The following is a 22582-nucleotide window of genomic DNA, read 5'->3' on the forward strand; positions in this document are numbered from 1 at the left end:
GAACTCACACATCTGTAGATTAGCATTAAAGCAAAGCATATTTGAGGAAGTAGTGAATCCGTAACCTTTTAGCAGTGAAGGTTTTTGAGGAAGACGAAGATCTCTGAGGGATGTGGCACAAGCACTGCATCCTAATATGCACTACATATTCTGCAAAATGAGAATTAGCGCATCCTAGACTACATTGTGTTGAAATGAGAATGTTAAAGTCTGCATGAAACATAAGTTGTGCTATTGTTGTCTTTCCTACATTGACGTATGAGTAAAATGGCTTCTGGAACAAGAACGAATGTAGGGCGGGACTTGATTTTGTCAATGGGGACTTGATTGGATGGTTGTGGTTTGCTATTGGTCGATGTCATGTGAGTAACAGGCTGTTCTCGTCAATTTTGATTTCATGGTAACTTTAAAGGAACGCAAATGGATTTTAAAATGTGCATCCGTTCATGTTTTTTTTAAAACACAACAGGAGTTTGTGATGGTCCTTCAGAAAAATGAAGAGGACAGAGCAGCAGTTTCTAAAGCTTTTGAACAGCTGCTTTCAACTGCTCACATGCGTATTTGCACACATGCTCTGTTTGCTTGAATAATTGAAAGACCTGAAGCAATGTTTAATCAGTGAGAAACATTTGAAGAGTACATGTTCAGTTTAATATGTTAATATTCATAGTATTATTGTAGCATATTCGTTTTTGCTGTAGTAATGAGGAATGGCACATTTCTTCAGTATTTAAAAGCTTTTAGCAGGTACTACTGAAATCTTGGAATGATGACACCCCTACTTAAAAGTACTGCATTCAAACTACCTTTCAAAAGTTTGGGGTCAGTAAGATTCTTATTAAGAATAAGATTCAGTACTTATATATATTTTTTTTTTTAAGAAATCAATACTTTTATTCAAAAGTGACAATAAAGACATTTATAAAGTTACAATATATTTCTGTTTTAAATAAATGCTAACATTTTTAACTCTCTATTTATCAAAAAGTCCTGAAAAAATATATTATGGTTTCCACAAAAATGTTAAGTGGCAAAAATTATTGAGGATAATAATAATAATTAAAAAAAAAACATGTTTCTTGCATCAAATCAGCATATTAGAATGATTTCTGAAGGATCATGTGACACTGAAGACTGGAGTAATGATGCTGAAAATTCAGATTTGATCACAGGAATAAATTACATTTTAAATGCATTTAAATAGAAAACAGTTTTTTTAAACTGGAATAATATTTCACAATATTACTGCAGCCTTGGTGAGCCTAATAGACCCCAACCTTTTGAACTGTAGAGCACTTTCCCATGAACTATCCTATTAGTATGCAGTTTAGGATGCAAACACAGAAATCACACGGGTACTGACGCCTGTGAAAACTGACCGTCTGGAAACAGCGTCTGAAGTGAAACTCGCACTGCATCATGTCAAAGAAGATGGCAATCGTGGCTTTCCGCAGCTCGATCTCCGGAACCAGCGTCATCTCCAGAATCGGACCCACCATCTCAGGGATAAACTTGATCTTGTGTGGACCTGCAGGATGTGCAGAAGAAACAAGTTAGCAAGCCTGAATCCTTTAGATTGTTTATTTAAGATCTTTTCTGTTAGTTTTTTGGATCTGCTTTCTGTTTGTGATATTTTTGCCGGCAGGTGCACCAGCACAGGGAATATCGTCTCTCCGCTACCTCCTCGCAGTGCCTATTTGTGTCTAACAAGAACCTTTATGTATTCTGTGAGGTGTGTACCACTTCTATTTTGGAGGCAGCATTTCTAAATCTCTCTACTTTCATCTGTGCTCTCCTAATCTTCAGAGTTTGTGCAATCACAACACTGAATAGAGGCAAACATCTCTGATTCTCTGGTGTACTGTATGTGACTAAACCCAGTATCAAACGCAGCAAGCTAATGAACAATCAAAGACTGCTGAGAAACACGTCTACCGTGAGGTGGCAAACACTTTTTCAGGGAGGAGTGTGGGAACTGAAAATACTTTCACAGCGGTGCTTCCTCAACTGTCCTGCAACTAATTAGCACCTTCACTTTTGGAGCATTTCCATTTCCACGGCTCTAAATAACAGTTAGGTGTCTTGGTCGAAAAATAACCCGCTTGAAATCAGTGCTAAAACTGTAAGCAACACAAATGTGGCAGACACAAGCCGTACAAAAATAAATGATCCCAAAGTTATGCAATGTGAATGCTGGGAATCCTTTTAAAGATGCAATGGTTTTTAGGGACATTAGCCTTTTACAAAGAGCCCACAGGATTTAGAGCACCACAAGTGAAAGACTATCAGTTTTTAAATATGTACTATACCATTCAAAAGTTTGGGGTCAGTACGATTTTTGAAATTAATGCTTTTAAATCACGAAATTCATAAAAAGTGACGGTCAAGACATTGCAAAAAGTCTGGACTCTATCGCAGTTTTCATTGGTCAAGAGGCAGTCTGACTGACAAGAAAAGCAACCAATAACAGTACGTTTTGTTTAGGGGTGCAAAAAATGTAAAGTCGGTGTCTCTACAATACATAGTTTTCATGTGACGTCACACCCTTATAAGACCGGCCGCCTGGAGGGCAAAACCTGGCTTTCTTCCATTGCCGTCCAGTCCTTTTTACCAGGTTTTTACTAAGTACTAATGTAGTAAGACAGTGATATTAAAAGACTAAATTCAATATACGCATTAATGATGATTAACGATGATGCATACTATGCATACGCAAGCAGAAGAGCCCAGAATATGAACGCAACCCAGTTTCCTGTTAAGCAGTTTTCCATAGAAAACCATTATAAATAAATTACTGTACTTAAGCACACTGCATTCATATTCTGGGTTCAATTGATCACCTGTATATAGTATGCACATCATTAATAAGGTGTATAGAGCATTTGAACTTTTAATATCACTGTTTTAGTACATTAAGTCACTTCAAGTGTTTTCACATTACATGTTTTAGAATGTCCCACTGTTTTTTAGTGATTTAAATCATGTAAAAGGTGCTGTGTATGGATCACAAATGCCCACAACATGCATTTTATTCACATATTTTTGTTTTTCGTCATGCACTTGCAAATAGACATACCCCAGTATATTTCACAACTATTTTTTGTCTAATATAATGATCTCTTAAATGGCAGCTCACCTAGGTTGTACCACATGTCTCGGATCTCAAAGCCAATCTGTCGCCGCATGTCTTGATACCTATAAATAGAAATATGAAGAAATCAGAGAAAGACAGATGACTTCATAAAGTTGAAAGTATAAAAATGTAAAGCATCTCAAATTCTCCTGGAACTGAGAAACATTTATGGCTTCAACTTGCTAACCTTCATAATACTGAGAGAGGAACAAAAGCTGTTCAGAATCAAAGTCACATGGCCCAATCGGTGCTCTCATTTAAAGAAAGTGTGAAGTAAGCAGCATGGCGACCCATCCCTTATGCTTTACCTCCAGCGGCCTCAGCGGGCCTGACATCCATTCATTACCGCTGTCATTTGGGGACGCCTGTGGCCCTCGGCTGAATTCGGAGCCACCATCGATTGCTTTGTCAATACGCTCTCATCCAGGCGTAATTTACGATGACAAGGACGAGGTGCGTCGGAGCCCAGTTAACACTCAGTAAAGCCTCTCGCATACAGCCTCTAGCCTCGCGCCCATACGGGTCGGTCTGTTTACTGCTAAGCGCTACTCTATAATTTGTGTCTCTGGTGTCTGCAGAGACAGAATGAAAGAGACAGACAGCCGAGGGTGTGTGTCCTCACACTCATACAGAAGAGTAAGCTGAGCCTGTTAACACTCACACCTGCCAGCCCACGGGACGTTCACTGGAAAGAGATGCTAACGTAATACAGCGACAGATGAAAAAGAGCGAGGGACTAGTGTTGTCTGCTAAAGCGCCAGCTCTCCTGCTTATACTTGAGGTATTGGACAAATCATAAGTCATATCTATAGAACACCCTAGAAACCCAGGTAGCAACACCCTGCAACCGCCCAGAACAACTAATCAACCATAAAATTCAACAAAACATCATCAAACCCCCAATCAACCAGCATGGCACACCAAAAACATGTTCTCCAGTAAGTATTGTGTATTTCTTACATCTGCACTGAGCGTGTGAGCTTTGGCCTGAATGCTCCTTTACTGTGATGCCAGGTTGGACTCAGAATGAGAAGAAAAGAGGAGGAAAAAGAAAGACTGAAGAGTCAGCAGCAGTCTCTCTGAGGTCAACATGACACCTCCAGCAGAACACTGGGAGAATGGAGTGATGAAAGGTTGAGGGAAGGATGAAAGCTAAGGCTACGGCTCTGAAGGAATGAAACATCACTCTGAAAGAGGCACAGCAGGGGGCAAACAGCACAGAAGAACAAAGACAGGGTAGCCGAACAGATTGTTATAAAAATGAGACGCAGCATCCTGGAGACATCAGCACATTTTCTGATAAAAGCCCTCAAAATGCCAACTTTGGGTTTCTTATTTTTTTTTGGTAGAATTCCAGGACATGAAGTGTCATCAGGTTGAAATGCTGTCAGCAAGTAAACAAATTAAACTGCATTATAGCTGACAATGTGTTGAGCTTGTGCACTTTTATTTTTGCATGAGTTGGTATTAAAATTAAAGAGATTGAGAACCCAAAAATTGCATCTGCTCATCTTTCTTTTGAGGACAAGCAGAATATTCACACTTGACATTGTCAAAATGTTATGGCTGATTACTAATAAATTACTTATTTCAAAGTATATGCTACTTTATTAAAAGTTGATGGATGGATGGATGGATGGATGGAAAGAACGATGGATACTGTAGATAGATTGATAGATGGATAGATATATGGATAAATAAATAGATAGAACGATTGATAGATACAACTATAGAACGATAGAACAGATAGATAGAACGAAAGATAGAATGATAGAAAGAACAATGGAATCATAGATAGAATGATAGACAGATAGAATGATAGATGGATGGATGGATGGATGGATAGATAGATAGATAGATAGATACAGTAGCATGTTTCGAGAGATCTGTTTGTGCCAGATATAGACCTTAAAATAAGCAAAAAAATTAAATATCCATAATCAGCCTGAAATCAATCTGAAAAAGATTGCTGATATCATCCAATAGCCAATATATATCGATATTATCTAATACCGTACAGGTCCCATTTATCTGCAAAATACTGTATGTGTTATGCTTCTTCAAATTATCCCATTTTAACAATGTTCTGCAGAGATTGTTGGTTATTCATTTCTTTTGAATTCACCAGATCTGTGCAATTCCCCCAAAACCTAAAGGCAAAAACGGCTCCCAGAAAGAGCTGCGGCTCCTGACACCAGCACTGCATGTCCTGAGAAAATGTGTGGTTTTGGAAACGTGTCCTCGTGTTCCTGAGAGGCTGAAGAGTCCTGACAGACTCTACGAGAATGAGCTCACGCCACAGGCAAACACACACACCGAGAAGAGGCTCTTCACTCAGTCCTGCCGTCACTCCTTCTCGAACGCTTTCAACAGTGATGCAGAACCTGTTCATGTTTTCAGGAAAACACATTTCCTTCACCTCTCTCGGCCCCATATGCTTCTATGCTTTCAGTATTTTTTAATATATGCCTCCCTCCCTGTTCGGTCTTGTGTTAATCTAAATGATGTTTAAATCTTTGCATTACAAGCACTCCTGTGTTCCTCATTTGTAAGTCACTTTGAATAAAAGTGTCTGCTAAATGAATAAATGCAAATGCAATATGAAAACACGGCTGTCTAACTCTCATCCGAACGACAAACATATGCTTTTTTTATACTCAAGCATCATAAACATATACTTTTTCATCTGTAGTTCTTCCTGTTGAGAGGTTAATGTTATACAATTTTGTAGCCGTGCATTGTGGGTAGGTGATATTAATGCTTACTTGTGGAAGATCTTGGCCCGTTTATCACTTGAAAAGTTCTCAAGCTGCAAAGACTCCTGGGTAAGGAATGCCACAGCGAGGTGGAAGTAGTTATTCCACAACTGAGAGAGAAAGAAAGGAGGATATTATTAAACTTCAGCTCCTAATTGAAATAATTACAGACTAAAGGGCCGCTCACACCAGGGATGATAACTATAACAATATCTACGTTTCAATAATCATCCTAATTCTAAGATAACAGGGAAGTACTCTCTACAACTAATGATAACGACACAGAGAAACAGCTAATGAACGATAACAATAATGATTTATCTGCCTTTAAAATAGATTCAAGCATTTAAAGTGGTACATGACATAACGGTGGCACACACTTATAATAAACAGAACATTATCATGCATTAGTGTGGATGTTAATATAGTTATTGTTCTTGGTGTGAAAAGCCCTTAAATCATCCTGTATTAAAGTGCCCCTATTATGCTTTTTTTTCAGATATTATCTTTCATATAGTGTGTAATATAGCTGTTTGTGAATGTAAAGGGTCGGCAAAGTTTCAAAGACAGTTATTTATAAGTTTCAAAGAAGAGTTATTGTCTTCTGAAAGAAAGAAGTGATTCTGAACTGCCTGAAACGAGTCGTCAGTAATTCCAGTCTCACTTCCTGCTGTATGTTTGTAACAAATTTGCATAATGCCAGTCTCTGGTCTTGATTGGCTGTCGGCGAACAGTGTCTGCTTTGTCCCGCCCTCAAACACTGTAGCTTATCTGAGACTGGGAGAGTTTGGTTCGTGTTGATCATGTCGAGAAGACGCTGTTTTCCAGTAAAACCAACGCCAATGTTACTATTTGTATCACTATGTATCAAGAGCTGAGGAAGAGCTGAAGTTCACATATGGTAATGGGTGTTTAATTTCCGAAAAATGCTGTAAGTGGTCGACCAATCACAACAGACAAGACCATCTAAACAATCAGAGCAGAGGAAGCTCTCAAAAAGGAGGGGGTTTAGGAAGACTGGTAATGCTGCTATGTATATTATGAGAAAATTTAAGTGTTTTGTTTTACCTTGGATGCATGTAAACCTATTGAAGGAGACCTACAGAACCAAATTAGGAGCCTTTAAAATAGCATAATAGGGGCATTTTAATATCATTACATATTAGAATAGAATTAGACAATCCTTTCAATTAGATATCTGCAAATGAGATTTCAGAAGTTTGATCATTCATGTCTGTAGCACAAATGATGACAGGTTATGCACACAAGATTAATAGTAATTGTGAAGGGTTAGCTGAAGTATGAGCAATAGACACAGTACACACAGCTATTTGAGCAGAAGAGCTGATGCCACTCACAACAATAACCTCAAAATAATTCATTGGCTTCTGAAAGCCGAAGTGTGCATCGCCAGATGGTTTCATGGGTAAAATGAATACTGAGATTAAGAATAACCATGAGCCAACAGCGACAAGCAACACGAGCACAATGCTCAGAGAAGAGCCGCTTCAAATATTCAAATCAGACGCTCGGAAATTGCAGCCCATTAGCCTGTCATGAGTTATTCTGGTAGAAAGAAATTTAATGATCCCTGCTGGAACTTCCTCTAACACAACCGGGCAGATAGTCACGATTCAAAGGTGTGCTTTCATAAACACCACTATCCTCCGGTTTCACAGACAAAGCTTAAGCCTAGTCCGAGACTAAAATGCACGTTTGAGCCGTTTTAACTGAAAGTCTTTACATATGTCAGTGCCATTGTTTTGTCTCAAGACATACAATATTCTTTCCTAAGACACGTTTATAAAAGCTATTTAAATGTCCTAACCGAACTAAGGCCTAATCCTGGCCTAATCTAAGCCCTATCTGTGAAACCAGGCCTATATGTTATTCTCAGTGCCTTTTGGTAGCACTTTACTAGTCTAAATGCATTATAAATGTATCTTTCTAGTTCTTTCTTGCAATGAACACAAAAGGAGATTTAGCATTCAATGATAGCGAATGGGGAAACAAATTCCCTTTTGTGTTCCAGGCAACAACGTCAAACAGATTTGTTGTACTTTAAGTCTCACCTGCAGCTCAAAGTTGGTTTGATCGAGGAACTTCTTGCTGAGAACGGCGGCGTATTGATTGATGGCTCGCAGGAACACTCTGAAATGAGAGAAAATCATGTCAGCCAATGTCTATTTAATAAAGACCATGGTCATGTTCTATTCATTCATTTTAATTTATTATCATATTTAAATGAGCGTGGTTGTTCTTAACAACAGCCTGTAGAAAATGAAGCATTAAAACAGCTAGTTGAACTCAGAATAATGCAATTCCTGATGCGATCCCTCGCACATCGAGACGCAGAACTAAAACACCATTCAGCTTGAGGCGAGGTAGCACTTAAACTTCAGATGATAAACTTAATCACAGGTCTTTAACTCCGCCACACTGAGACGACATTAGGAGGATATTAGAGACGTAAAGATGCTTTATTCACTTAGTTCAATAAAGGCCGTCACTAATGAACTATGAGAGAGAACAAGAAATCTTTAACTACTTCTCTAGCTGTGTCACTGCTGAAGACGAAAAAAAAAGAAAAGAAAGAATGAAAAAGAAAAGGAGAAAATGCAAATGGGTTGGAAGAACAGAACAGGCAGACTCAAATCACTGCAAAATCACACTTTGCAATCAAATCAAGATGAATAGACTCAAAGCAGCGGACGGCAAAGAGAACATTTCACGTCTGTGATGTGACATTTTGAGTAGTTCAGTAAACCCTCACTGCTCTATATGTATGTGTGTGTGTGTGTGTGTGTGTGTGTGTGTGTATGTATATATATATCATATCATGGAAAAGTTTATTTATTTCCATAATTCCATTCAAAACGTTAAACTTCCATAGATTATAGATTCAGGGCCCACAACTTAAACAATTTCAAGTATTTAGTTGTTTATTTGTACATTTTCCAGCAGGATTTGCACCTGCCCACACTGCCAAAAGAACCAAAACCTGGTTCAATGACCATGGTATCACTGTGTAATTACTGTGTGATTTCATGTAATATTCTAATTTTTTGAAATCCTGTTTTCGTGGGTTTTATGAGCTGGAAGCCCAAATTATGTACAAATAAACAACTAAATACTTGAAATCGTTTAAGTTGTGGGCCCTGGATCTATAATCTATGGAAGTTTAACGTTTTGAATGGAATTATGGAAATAAATAAACTTTTCCATGATATTCAAATTTTTTGGAAAGGGTCTGTATATATACACACACATATATATATACACATACACATACACATACACATACATACACACACACATACATATATATATACATACATATATACATATACACATATATATATACACACATATATATATATATATATATATATATATATATATATATATATATATATATATATATATATATATATATATATATATATATATATATATATATATATATATTTACATATGCATATATATATTAAATGTCCAACATTAAGCAGTTGCAACTCCAGCAGTTGAGAAATATCAGCCAATTCTTCAATATCAAGTGTCAAAAGTCACCAACTGAAGTAGATCTGACAAGTTTCTTATTATTAATTTCCAACATGAATGTCTGACCCCTCATGTGTGAGTGTCTGTCAGATGTTTGACATCTCATTAGCACGGCTGGATATCAGCGACTGAATTGTAAGTCATCTTAAAAGGCTCTGGCTGTGTAAACGCATCAGAACCCTTATTAATCATCCTCTAATCTTGAGCGGGGCGGCGCAATACGAGCCGAATGAATTTCTGATTGACTAAGATAAACAGTGTGAGCTCGACGGCATTGAGCGAGCGCGAGCGTCACGGCACAGATCTGCAGGACGTCTGCTCTGAGCTCTGACTCCTTCATTGTAACGGAGAGATGGAGCGTTTCTCATCAGGGCCAACAGATACAATCTGTTTATAATGAGCTGCTGAAAAATAGCTGCTTAATGTGACTGGAGACATTAATAATGCAAGTGAGCTTTACTAAATCAACAGATGGACAGACAGACTGACGACAGACTAAAACTTTAGTCACAGTGGATGATATATTTCATCTGACACACATGAAAATGAGGCTGTGGAGAACAGCAGCATCACGAGATAGAAACGCAGCACTAGCTCATAACCTACACTGCGTTTCATTGATTGAACTATTCTGTTCTACAGTCAAAAACACATTTTATGTCAGAGTGATAGATTGCTCAGTGCAGTGCCTGCCATTATAACACAAGTCACCGGTTAACATTATCTTCTGGAAGTTTTCCTAAGGCGAACTGTGTGTTTTTTTTAAATATCTTTTCCATTTCAGTTTAATATGCAGAAACTATATAAGTAAGCCAACCATAAGTAAAAGTGTAATATTGTAGTACTGAGTGGCATTAAACATCACGACACCATCAACCGCTGGAGCTCTGTATGTCAATCTACACTTCTGTACAAAAGTTTGAGGTCAGTACCTTTTTTGAAAAGAAACAGTCTCTTCTGCTCACCAAAGCTGCATTTATTTGATCAAAAATACAGTAAAAAAAATCTGAATATATTGTAAAACATCATTTATTCCTGTGATCAGGATTTTCAGCATCATTACTCCAGTCTTCAGTGTCACATGATCCTTCAGAAATCATTCTAATATGATGATTTGCTGCTCAAGAAACATTTCTGATCATTATCAAAGATGAAAACAGTTGTGCTGCTTCATATTTTTGTGGAAACCGTGCTAAATTTGATTATGAAATTGAAATCTTTTGATTCATTTAATGCATCCTTGCTGATTAAAACAAACAAAAAATCCACGTTTTACAGTTGCTATTTCACCTAAATAAAAATGCACTTCTGCTCACTAGGACAAACACTTTGAAGCAAGCAAACGCAACTGAGCCGGAGACGTCCTGTAAAGGAGCCGTAAGCTGCAGGATCAGGACAGACTGCTACAGATCAACAGTAGATGTGTTTTCTAGTCTACTGAACACTAAAGATTTACTGCATCTATGACCTTACAGAACATCAGGCCATGCCGTTCTAAATCACATCTGGGGGAAAAAACAGCCATACGGTTCAGTAAAAGATGACAATTTTCAGTTTTGGTTGAACTATTGCTTTAACTCATGGGACTCGTTAAAAATATTTAACACAGTTCATGCATTTGCGTTGTTTGCCATTTCAACAATTTCATAGACGCCTCCATCAAAGATGTCTGCAAATGACTGTAAATGATGAAGAAACACTTAATGACAAATTTTAAATCAAAATCATGTGGGACTTTACACAGAAGTTTAAAGACGGCTTCATGTCAGAATTTAGTGGCATATTTTGAGTTTCATTCATTCCTTTTGACTACGCTCTCAGAAAAGAAGGTACAAAAGCTGTCACTGAGGAAACACCTGTTTAAAAGGTATACTTTTATACCTAAAGGCTGCATATTAGAACCTAAAAGGAAACTGTACCTTTTGAAGAAAAGGTGCCGCCCCAGTGACAGCTTTTGTACCCTGTTTACTGAGTGTATATAAATATACCAAATCAACAACACCAGCACATTGTGTTTGTCTCTAACACAGCCATCCACAAGAGACAACCCGTATGCAGTTTTTCCCTCTATAAGAGCATCAGATGAGCAAACAGCTGTGTAAGACAGTTAAAGACGATTCCTCTAATGCCGCAGCTGCTCGATATAAGGCCGTGAGGTCAAACGAATCCCACTTTTAATGATTCCTACATCCCTCGCACGCTCAACCCTTTAATACCACTGACGTGGGTAATCGATGCATGGAGACGCAGTCTTGTGAGCCAAATGCAAACAGCAGTCGTGCTCTGATCTCCGGAAATCTATCTGGGATGCAAACGGAGCAAAGACAAGACATTTCAACTGAGCCTCAGCCTCATTTTCACCAAGAGCCCGACATCCCCGCACAATTACAGCCAATCTCTCTTTACACCCGGCCACGGCAGGGCAAACACGCTTTAACACACGTCGCTCATTGCTGCTAATGCAGATTCAGTAACAGATGCATGTGTGTTTGTGTTGTAGTCAGATGCAGTCGTTCGTTCTAATGACTGGACTGATGATCCATGAAACTCATAGCAATTTTGCAGCATTAGAGGATTGAAAAAAAAAAAAACATCCATTTGCTAGATCTTCCTAGCAGTGGAAGCAAACTGAGGAAAAGCGCTGTGTACACACACACACATACATATACACACATATATACACACATACACACACAGTTCTGCTGTGACTGTGTATATGTGTGAATGAAAATGAATACAATTTATATGATTAAATATATTATAATTCCAAAATATATTATATTGAAACATTATCGAATATATTGTTATACTACATTGGTTTTAATTTTCTGTCTTCTCTTGATGAGAACAAAGCCTTGTTTTGTACAGAGAGAGATGATGATTATGCCTGGCCGCTGTGGGCCTCCGTATGTGCCGTTATGATTTGAAATCTCAGTTCTCTTCTAGGATACGGCCCTCATCTTGTGAATTAATCAGCACTGCATATTTATGCACATGATTTCTCACAGCTTCAGTCCAAATGGAAAATCTGTGCACACGCGGCAGCTGAAATGTCGCCCATTCGTTTAACTCTAATTGAAGAAATCTCCAACTCGGTGGGATCTGATTAACGTTTAAAACATGTCTACACTTCCTTCCCAACAGAGGTCCGAACAATCAAAACTTAGACTGCTTCACAAGTTAATACGTTGCAGGAAATTAAAATTTAATAAGCAATGTGCACTTTCGTAATATTTAGTGTAAATGGTTGCAATTGGCTGTCATGGATAGTACACAACAGAAGAAATAATAAATAAATCCGGAACAGTCAAAGTATTCTATCCAAAACTGCTGCTTTGCGCAGTACAGATTCATACATTATTAATTCAATTCCATTCAAATGTAATTGTGTAGCACTTTTCATCTTACACATCACTCCAAAACAGCTCTACAGAGAATAGAGCCTTACAAACACACTGAGCAAGTCAAAGGTGACTACACTGAAGCCTGAGTCTTCTTTTCTTTTTTCTTGCACTTAGTGCAACACTTCTGCTTTGTTTAGAATAAATAGTTCATATAGAATAAATAACCATATCGTGTTATAATTATATATATAAAACAAGAACTCATACAGGAGTGTTTATTGCACCCATATCTTGAAATTTTCTAATCTGACTGGAGGACAGTATGTACTGGATATTATAGAATATAAATTAATATATAATGTTAAAACATCATTGCAACTTTCAAGGCCCAGAAAAGTGGTAAAAACATTGTTAAAATAGTAGTGTAACAGCGCAGCGCTTCTTGGTTGTACGTCAGAACGTAGGCTCACTATTGGCCGGCATCACACACATGACCAGCCTTGGCCAATAGTGAGCCTATCTGACGTACAACCCAGAAGTGCTGCGCTGCAATGCCGTTCCAATAACATTTCTGTCAATGGAGGGACAGAAATCTCTCAGATTTCAACAACAATATCTTCATTTGTGTTCTGAAGATGAACGAAAGTCTTATGGGTTTGGAACGACATGAGGGTGAGTAATTAATGACAGAATTAAACATTTTGGGTGAACTATCCCTTTAAGGCAGCATTCACTACACAGTGTCACAGCAGAAAGGCAACGGCACTCAAAAAGAACCTCTAGTAAGTGTTGAAATTAACTTTTTAAAAATACAGTGGTGTACAGTATTTTGAAGCTTTAGTATCGCGATACTACCGTGGTACCGCTATACTGTACTTCCCTGTGCTTCTCTGAGCCATGAGGAGAAATAGACCATGGCAGGCTGAAGAACACATCGTCGTTCCAAGAACTCTAAGAGCTCCTCTGCTAATTTAGCAGATATGGCTAACCTTGGGTCGGCTCCGTCTACTAATGTCTTCTCCAAATGGACCTGAACTACGGTGTGTATCATTAAACATGGCTAGACAGAGCAAGACTGATGAGAGAACAAGGGAGACGGAGAAGACGATGATTCTAGCGTGCAGTCGGGAAGATGAGGTCGTCCTGTCAGAACAGGAAATGAATATTAATAATTAAGAATCAAGTGGTGGGAGGCTTTTAGCGAGATGCATGATTGCCACTTACAGAGATTTGGCCTGCGCTGATGTTGCATTTTTAGACGACACAAAGGACAGAAAGGTACGCATTCTTCCCAGAGAGACTGTACATCACCGTTTTACATTTCTGCTCTGTTTTACATAACATTTACAATGTCCTTGAGTCATGATTTCTGTCAGAAAGCCCAACTGAAGAACCTTGCAGCGATACTATTAATCTGTAAACTGATTACTCATGTTAACAGTGCTTGAATATCCGCAGGGAAAACATTCCAGACAAAACATGATGGCGGCCAAAATGGAACGGACTCAAATATGTGGCCTAAACTAGATTTTTGCATTCTAAAAGGAAGCGTGAGTGGAGCTTTCCCATGCAAAAATTATCACCACAATGATAGAGTGGTTGCTATGCAGTTGCTATGGTGTTCTGAGTGATTTCAGGGATTGCACACTTTTTAACAAATATATTTTTTCTGATATATATATATATACACACACATATATACACGCACATATATATACACACATATATACATATATATATATATATACATACATACATACATACTGTACATACATGTGTGTGAATGCATAAATACACACGACTAAAACAAATTAAAAATAAAACATCATAAAAACAAATAATTTAAATAAAAAACTAAATACAAATAACAAGAAATAAACTAAACTTAAATACACACATTTTTAAAAATAGAAAAATACAAAGAAAATAAAAATTACAACAAAAAAAAAAACATCATAAAATTAATAAAATAAAATTGTAAACAATCAAATTTTATTCAAATAAAATGATAAAAAAAAAAAAATTTGAATGCAAGTTACAAGGTATAGTTACATTCAGAAGTTTAATAATTTGGTCTAGGGGGTTTGTTCAATTGACTAACATTAAGTATGAGCAGTAATACTGATGTTTAGTCAGTTAAACAGAATGAAATACTAAATGCTGACAACTGAGTGTTTCAGTTGAACATCAGCGTTTCACCCGGTGCTCCTCAACCCTCCAGGAGAATTCTCCGTTTCTTAAATTCCCGGTTTTCACTTTCCTCGTCTCAGGCAATTTTCTGCTGCAGTGAGCACGCCTGCACGATGATCCACTGAAGAGTGTATACCATCCAGCTCTCGTCCTCAGAGACACACGAGCGCTCTATAGTGAACGCCTGTACCTGATGGCCTGCAGGTTAACTCACACTCATCACGCGTGACCAACACCTGCTGACTGCTCTGGAGAGGATCCGGAATATTACAGACAATAAACAACAAAACAGTGATTACCAAAAAACCCTGGAGACGGCCACAGTAATGACTAAGACAATGCATCATGGGAAGTACAGGAATAATCAATGATGCCCGAATGACTACTACAGATCAAACAAACAAAGCTGACACTAAACTGTGATTGGTTGAGAGACATTCAAATATATTACACATTAATTTCCCATGTTTTGATCACATGGATTTCACATGGGAACTGTTCCAAAACTAAGTATGTGTTTCACATGTGTTTTTGCACACGTGAAATGCATGTGGTTTTGCACAGTATATTAATGCTTCAAGATGATGTTGCTTAGCAAGCATAAAAAGCCTCAATTCTTGGTCGAAAACATATTTTGATTATTATATTATTAATGTTAACAAACAGCCATCTATTGATGTTTTCATCATACTGACGTTGAATAAAATAAATAAAGTTGCATTACAGTGATTTACCATGGTTAAGGGAGTTTTAGACACTCTGGTCAAGTGTGCTGAGTGATTTTAGGAATTCGATGGATGGATGGATGGATGGATGGATGGATGGATGGATGGATGGATGGATGGATGGATGGATGGATGGATGGATGGATGGATGGATGGATGGATGGATGGATGGATGGATGGATGGATGGATGGATGGATGGATGGATGGATGGATGGATGGATGGATGGAGGGATGGATGGAGGGATGGATGGAGGGATGGATGGAGGGATTTTTCAATTGTTTTCAATATTGTATTCTATAATTTTGTGACTTTCCACTATTCGCTCCTTTCTTGAAATCTCACTAGATTATTGGTCCGAATAGCCTTCTGGTTAGATATCTTCCAGATATAATTTATCTTGTGCTACATTATATATTGCTACTGAAACAAATATCAAAAAGTATCAAGCTGAGTTGTTTGCTCAAAGCTCTCTCTCTCTCTCTGTCCCTCTCTCCTATATGTATTCCACGATTTGGATTGTTCTAGAAAAATATTTCTAGAAAGTTCCAGAAAGTTCTAAACAGAATGTTTAAGGAAGTGCAACTTATAAGCAGTAAAAATAGTAAAAAAAAAAGTTATAACGGCTAATGACACAGCCCAGATGGGGAAAATACTGATTATATTTTAAGGAGTTTCATTCCACTTGCCCTTGAAAAAGTAGCCAAATGCATACAAAAAAGACAAAACTTTCTAAACAAACCAAAAGCACAATACTACACTATGGCACTATAATATTCATTATTAATAATCATGAGTGAAGCTGATGAGGTTTAGTTCCTTCTCTGCTGTTTTCTAGCCAGCTCTCCACAGTTTTAAAAACACTCAGTAAATGTCCCGTGATTGGTGTTAAATGAGCTTGGTGGCGGGTGGAGTGTGTGGACGGGACAGCTGGGTCAGAACCACACACGGGATAAAGTGATTACAGTAAACCCATTACAGACTCGAGAGGAGCCGACGTTCCTCACACAGTCACACTAATCCTCAACACCTTGCATTCCATAAATCTTTCTTTCATTCTCAGTCCTGAATTGAAAACGACACACATAAGACGTTCAGATTTGAGCAATGGAAAAATATAAATAATACATGCTGCCTGTACTCTGAATCCTAAATAGCAGCAACAGAATGATCTGAAATTTTGCTAAATTGAAGCTTTTGAAAACCTCATCACGCCACAATGTTCTAAGTCAATCACGACGAATTTGTCACAAAATGAATAAGACTGTTATTTCTGATTAACGACCAAGTTTATGCATTTCTCTGCCTTGATTTAGCCCTTAGCATGACGCTACGCCCGTATCTAGAAATCTGCGCTCCTGCCGGATGATCTGCATGCTCATCTAGCTTTAATGCTAATGAGAGTTTATCACACAATCACGCTGCTAATTGAGTTCCGAAAGCAGTCGTGATAGCGATCAGCATCCATTAGCATGCTAGCATGAATAGACTCCGGCTCATTTTTGTGCTCAAACACAAAGCAAGGTCATACTGGTCACTGCCAGATCGACTCAAACTAAAATTATCACTGTGATTTTGCATTTATGATCTGATAAATAATGACTTTTTCAAATGAAGCATAAAGGAAAGATCTTCCCCAGACATTCGTCACCTGACTGCAAGAATCCACTACAAATGTCTAATTCTACTGTTCAAGCATCATGTTAGCAATCCAGTTAGTACTTCATAAATAAAGATAGGCCAGGATAGATGGACTTTTTTTATTGTTAATGTAGTCTCACAAACAGCCCTAAATTCAACACGAGAGATATTCTTCACACACAGTATAAGTTGCAGTCTGATACGTTTTCCATCTCCTTTTGATTGACAGGATATAATTGGCCGTTTTTAAATGGCCGATAGTGAAAATAATCCCTAAACATCCCTAAACACAACAGTACTATTGTGACTTGAGAAAAGCATAATAATGCAAAGTAATATAAACTCATTATGTTCCAAATGATATTTTACACATTATTTCACAGTATAAATTGGGTCTTTAGACTTTATGAGATGAGCCTTTTAAATTTTAAGATGGGTGTCCTTTGCATCTAAAAGATTGAAAACTCCTTGTTTAGACAACCCAATAGGCCTACACATCATTTTAGCGTTTCTAAACTGAACTCTGGCTATTATCTCAGTGCATTATCACATTACAGCTAGATCACATATGCTGCTTCATTAAATCTGAATGCAAAAGACTACTGTATATAAGAGAATATAATTCATCTTTATGAATGCAAGATTTTTCAATTTACAGAAAATGTGAAGTATGAGCGATGCATTGAAAGCAACATTTTTGTGAAGTGTTTAATTCAGTGAATAAATGGAGATTAAGTGCTATTTTTGAACCTAAATGTTGATATCCAATTCATGAAGATTCTACCATATCAAGGGAATTTGCATTATCATATCATGTTAAGAACAACAACAAAAAAAAGCCAGACTAAAGGAGTATATAATGAAGAAATGTTCTATTTCTTTAAGCTCAAAGATAAAGGAAACCCAACTCTGATCTAAAGCTAAATAAAAGAAATAAGAATGCACAGAAGAGTGCAAAAATCAAAAGGACGTCTAACGAAGCGGCTCTGAGAAATAATTCAACACAAATCCACACTACTTTCTCTGAAGCATTAAATAAGAAAGAACAAACATGAAATAATCAACATTCCACACTCATCCGATATCAGTGTCAGCTCTTCATATCAAATGTGCTGCTATAATTAAATTGACCGCTGAGAATCACACACACACACACATCTCTGATGCAGCACAGAGTACTTCCATCTTTCTTTAACGGCCACTTCTTTCTTCAATCTTTAGTGACTCAGCTGAAAATGCTCTCTAAATGCATTCTCGACGTCTGGCTTCAAGGCCCGAGACCCGACGTGCAACCTCTCCGCTCTGAAATACCACATAAAATAAAGTACTAAATGACAGCAAAGACGACAGTGCATAAGGCTGTCAGAGCTCAGATGGAAATAACGCGACCTTTACCTGAGAGACAGAGTCATGATATGCATTTCGGAGGTCAGAAATCCCAGATAAGGGTCGAAGACTCACACAAATGGTACAGTCTTGAACTTCTGATGGATATATCTGCATCAGAGATGTGTGTGTGTGTGTGTGATTCTCAGTGGTCAATTTAATTATAGCAGAACATTTGATAACCTCTAAAAAATGGTGCCTTTTCCTTTAATCCTCCCTTATCGGGCTTATGCTCCTCTGAACAATGCCTGAACTTTGTATTTTGAGCACTTCTTGCGTTGTTTTTGCCTCTTCACGATGACTCGCTTAATTTAGTCCTAAATTGTAAGTCGCTTTGGACAAAAGGTTCTGCTAAATGACTAAATGTCAATGTAAATATCTAAAAGCAGGCTAGTAAATAGAAGAACAGAAGGGCAAAACGTGTCTACCAGTAATAGTGAGTACAACTAAACAACACCAAACACTGCAAAACATACTTACAGCAATGCAAACACAACATGTATCCAGTATTGAATTAAGCATCACAACTACTAAGCTTAGTGATTTAAACAAACTCCTAACACTGTGTCTATACGCGACAAGAGCAAACCGCCAAACATTGCGGTTGCAAACAACACTCACATAATAAATATGGTTTAAAACTACAGCAGAGCTTGGATACCAGATATTACTGCATGTATTTGACGAGCAGATTAACTTCAGGTAGTTCTTTTGCTGACGCTCGACCTCTCTGACTGAGACGTTACACAAAGTCTCCTGAGGAGAAGCTTTGGATTATGGGTAATTGGGCTCAGAGGAATGAGCGCATCACACATCCCAACTTCCTCAAGACGCCATGTAATTATCCTCAAAATTGAAGAACAGCTCATAATTAAATCTGGCGCAACTTTTAATTTACCCAGGAGTTATTGCTAATACTACGTACACTTTGGGGTCCAGCAAAGCAAACCCAACACAGAACACTGTTCAAACACTGCTCATAATGAGCCTCATAGGCAGCATGTAAAAAATCACAGTTGATTTCACTGGAGTCTGGATTTAGGATGTTGCTAAGCAAACAAAGCCAAATTATTATAAGCATAAAAACACACAAACACACTACTTTCTGTGAGTCAGAAAGACTTTTTTTTTTTTATAGAAAAGTAATACTTGTATTAAGCAAGGACACATTAAATTAATCAAAAGTGACAGTAAAGACATTTATTAGGTGACAGAAGATTTCCACTTCAGATAAATGCTGTTCTTTTGAACTTTCTATTAAACAAAAAAATCCAGAAAAAAGAATGCGTCACATTTCCACACAAAAATATGAAGCATCACCACTGTTTTCAACATTCATAATAATCAGAAATGTTTCTTGAGCAGCAAATCAACATATCACAATGATTTCTGAAGGATCATGTGACACTGAAGACTGGAGTAATGATGCTGAAAATTCAGATTTTTCAGCTATATATTTTTAAATACACTCAAATAGAACACAGTTATTTTAAATTGTAATAATATTTCATAAATACCACTGTTCTTACTTTTGTTCAAATGCAGCCTCGGTGAGCAAAAGAGACATTCAAAAACAAAACAAAAAATCATACAGACCTCAAACTATTGAACGATTGTACAGATTGAATGAAAGTCAATTTCAAATCAAGCTAGAATGCGTAAAATTAATCTAGACAATTATTAATGAAGAGACATGAGAGAATAAAAATAAACTTATTAAGAGAGCTAATGATTACTGTTGCGTATGAGCTTCAGTATGAATAGAGCTTCGTATGAATATATTTTTCAATTGCTTGTACAGTAGGTGGTTAACAAAATCGAAGAAAACAAAAGAAGACATGCTTTTTGAAAATTACCTGATACAGCTTGAGGTGCTGAACAAAGCTTTAAAATTAATTTTATATTGTTATTTAATGCACATTACATGTGTTACTCATGTAAAAGAGAAACAAAAGATTGTGTTCTCTTCTGGTTAGGAAAATGAGAAAAGTATTCAAGCACGTAATTGTGTGATTGAAGAGAAGCGGAGGAACCGCAGCGGTTTGAACAGTTTTCCCAGAACGAAAAAAAGAAAATAAGAGCAAATAAAATAAAAAAAAATTAAAACAACTGCTTTTTAAATTCACAAGTGCATCATAGGATTATAGGCGGACTAATATCAACATGCTCAATAATATTCCCTGCATAATTATCACTGTAATTAACGGCAATGAATAAATGTGATAGACAACCATCTCAGTGATCAGCAGAAAATGGCATATTTCTTTGGTGAATTTGTACCAACACACATTCTGAGAATGAACCCTGTATGAATATGGCTCATTAAGAAAAGTAACACAATTCAAGCAACATTTCCAGTGATCTTTTATATCCCTACTAAAAGTAGAACAACAATCAATTGGTGGATGGAAAGGAGGATAAGTGTTGGACCCCAGATGCTGCATTGCAGAGAGAGACTGAGGACTGCTGTGTTATTCTAATCCATGTGTGGAACTGATTTGTCCAGTTGTTCCACGACAAAACCCACTGAGCTGCCTTGAAGTCTACTGCCTACATGAATGCTAACAAACACCAAACTGACATCATACAAACTGATTTCAATAGAGTTTGATGCTAGCATGTTGCATAGTGAGATTCTATAGACTTTGAGGGCCCTATCTTGCACCCAGCGCAATTGACTTTGTACACCGACGCATGTATCATTCCTATTTTGCACCCGACGCACAGCGGACTTTTCCCTCCACAGATGCACGTCGGTAAATTAGGGAATGAACTTGCGCTCCCGGGGGCGGTTCAGCAAAAAGAGGAGGCGTGTTCCGGCGCAAACATTCCCTGGTGCTATTTTGCAGTTTCAGAAAACGATCCCGCCACTGACCAGGAGAAACCTAGTCTAAAGTCAGTGGTGCGTTATTCAGATGCTATTTTAAGGGCGCATGCTTGGCCATAATGTAGCGTGTGCACAACGCACTTTCTCTCATCTACACAGACGCAGCAGTTGCCATTATTGCAAACCATACATAATTACAAGGAAAAATATTCCACACGAGGGAAATCATCATAAAGATGTGAAAAAATAGGCACATAACACATTTACCCAAATTATTATCCGCCTGTTTAACCGAAGCTAATTTGGGTGGGTTTCTCCATCCTCAATGTCACTTCTCTGTGTTTTACGGCCCTGACGAGAACGTCGGTCTCCTCGGCTGTGAACCGCTCCTGGTGTGCGCCTGGCAAATTCGCCGTTATAATAGCAATCTGCCATGGAACAAGCGCGCCTGCTCTTAAAGGGAATGTGAGATGTCGCTCTGATTGGTTTATTTCACGTTACGCCCAAACCACATCTATGAGTAATGAAGCTACTTCAGACCAACCCATTTTAGATTTGCGTCGGGTGCAAGAGTCATTTATCCCGCCGGTATAATGGCAACAGCGCCCGAGATCCACCCACAAAGTTACTTGTGTTTCGCGTTTGATACTTGCGTTTCAGATCGTTAAAATAGGGCCCTAAGTGTGTTCACAGCAAGATGCATTGCAACAGTCAAAGATGTCTAGCCATCACATGTGCACAAAACCAGCACACACCTCCTCCAAACAGTTGGTTTGTTCAAGTTGTAAGACTGATTGAGAGGATGTGCGCTGGTTTTTCATACATGTGACAACCGATAATAAAGTTATTGATCAACTGGCGAGTAACTGGCAAGTTTTATATACTCACCAAATGCAATTCCGATTCTCATTTATCACTTTGGAAGAGTTCATTTAAGAATAATAATGCTCAAAGCCAGAGAGATGATGGTGTTTTATGGAGGGCTGTCTGGGAGAAAAGATTAACAATCACACAGAGGAG

General features: G+C 37.8%; 1 protein-coding gene across 4 annotated transcripts in view; it reads right to left on the minus strand.

The window, feature by feature from the left end:
* dock1 (dedicator of cytokinesis 1) overlaps window positions 1–22582 on the minus strand; it is a 224234-nt gene that overhangs the window by 45266 nt on the left and 156386 nt on the right. For all 4 annotated transcript variants that reach the window (XM_079851388.1, XM_079851387.1, XM_079851386.1 and 1 more), the window contains exons 30-33: window positions 7962–8040; window positions 5899–5999; window positions 3137–3195; window positions 1380–1528 (exon numbers count right to left, since the gene is read on the minus strand). In XM_079851388.1, coding sequence (XP_079707514.1) covers window positions 1380–1528; window positions 3137–3195; window positions 5899–5999; window positions 7962–8040 — 388 coding nt within the window. The remainder of the gene's footprint in view (window positions 1–1379; window positions 1529–3136; window positions 3196–5898; window positions 6000–7961; window positions 8041–22582) is intronic.

Source organism: Squalius cephalus (assembly GCF_949319135.1).
Source record: "Squalius cephalus genome assembly, chromosome: 19".
Taxonomy (NCBI): Eukaryota; Metazoa; Chordata; class Actinopteri; order Cypriniformes; family Leuciscidae; genus Squalius; species Squalius cephalus.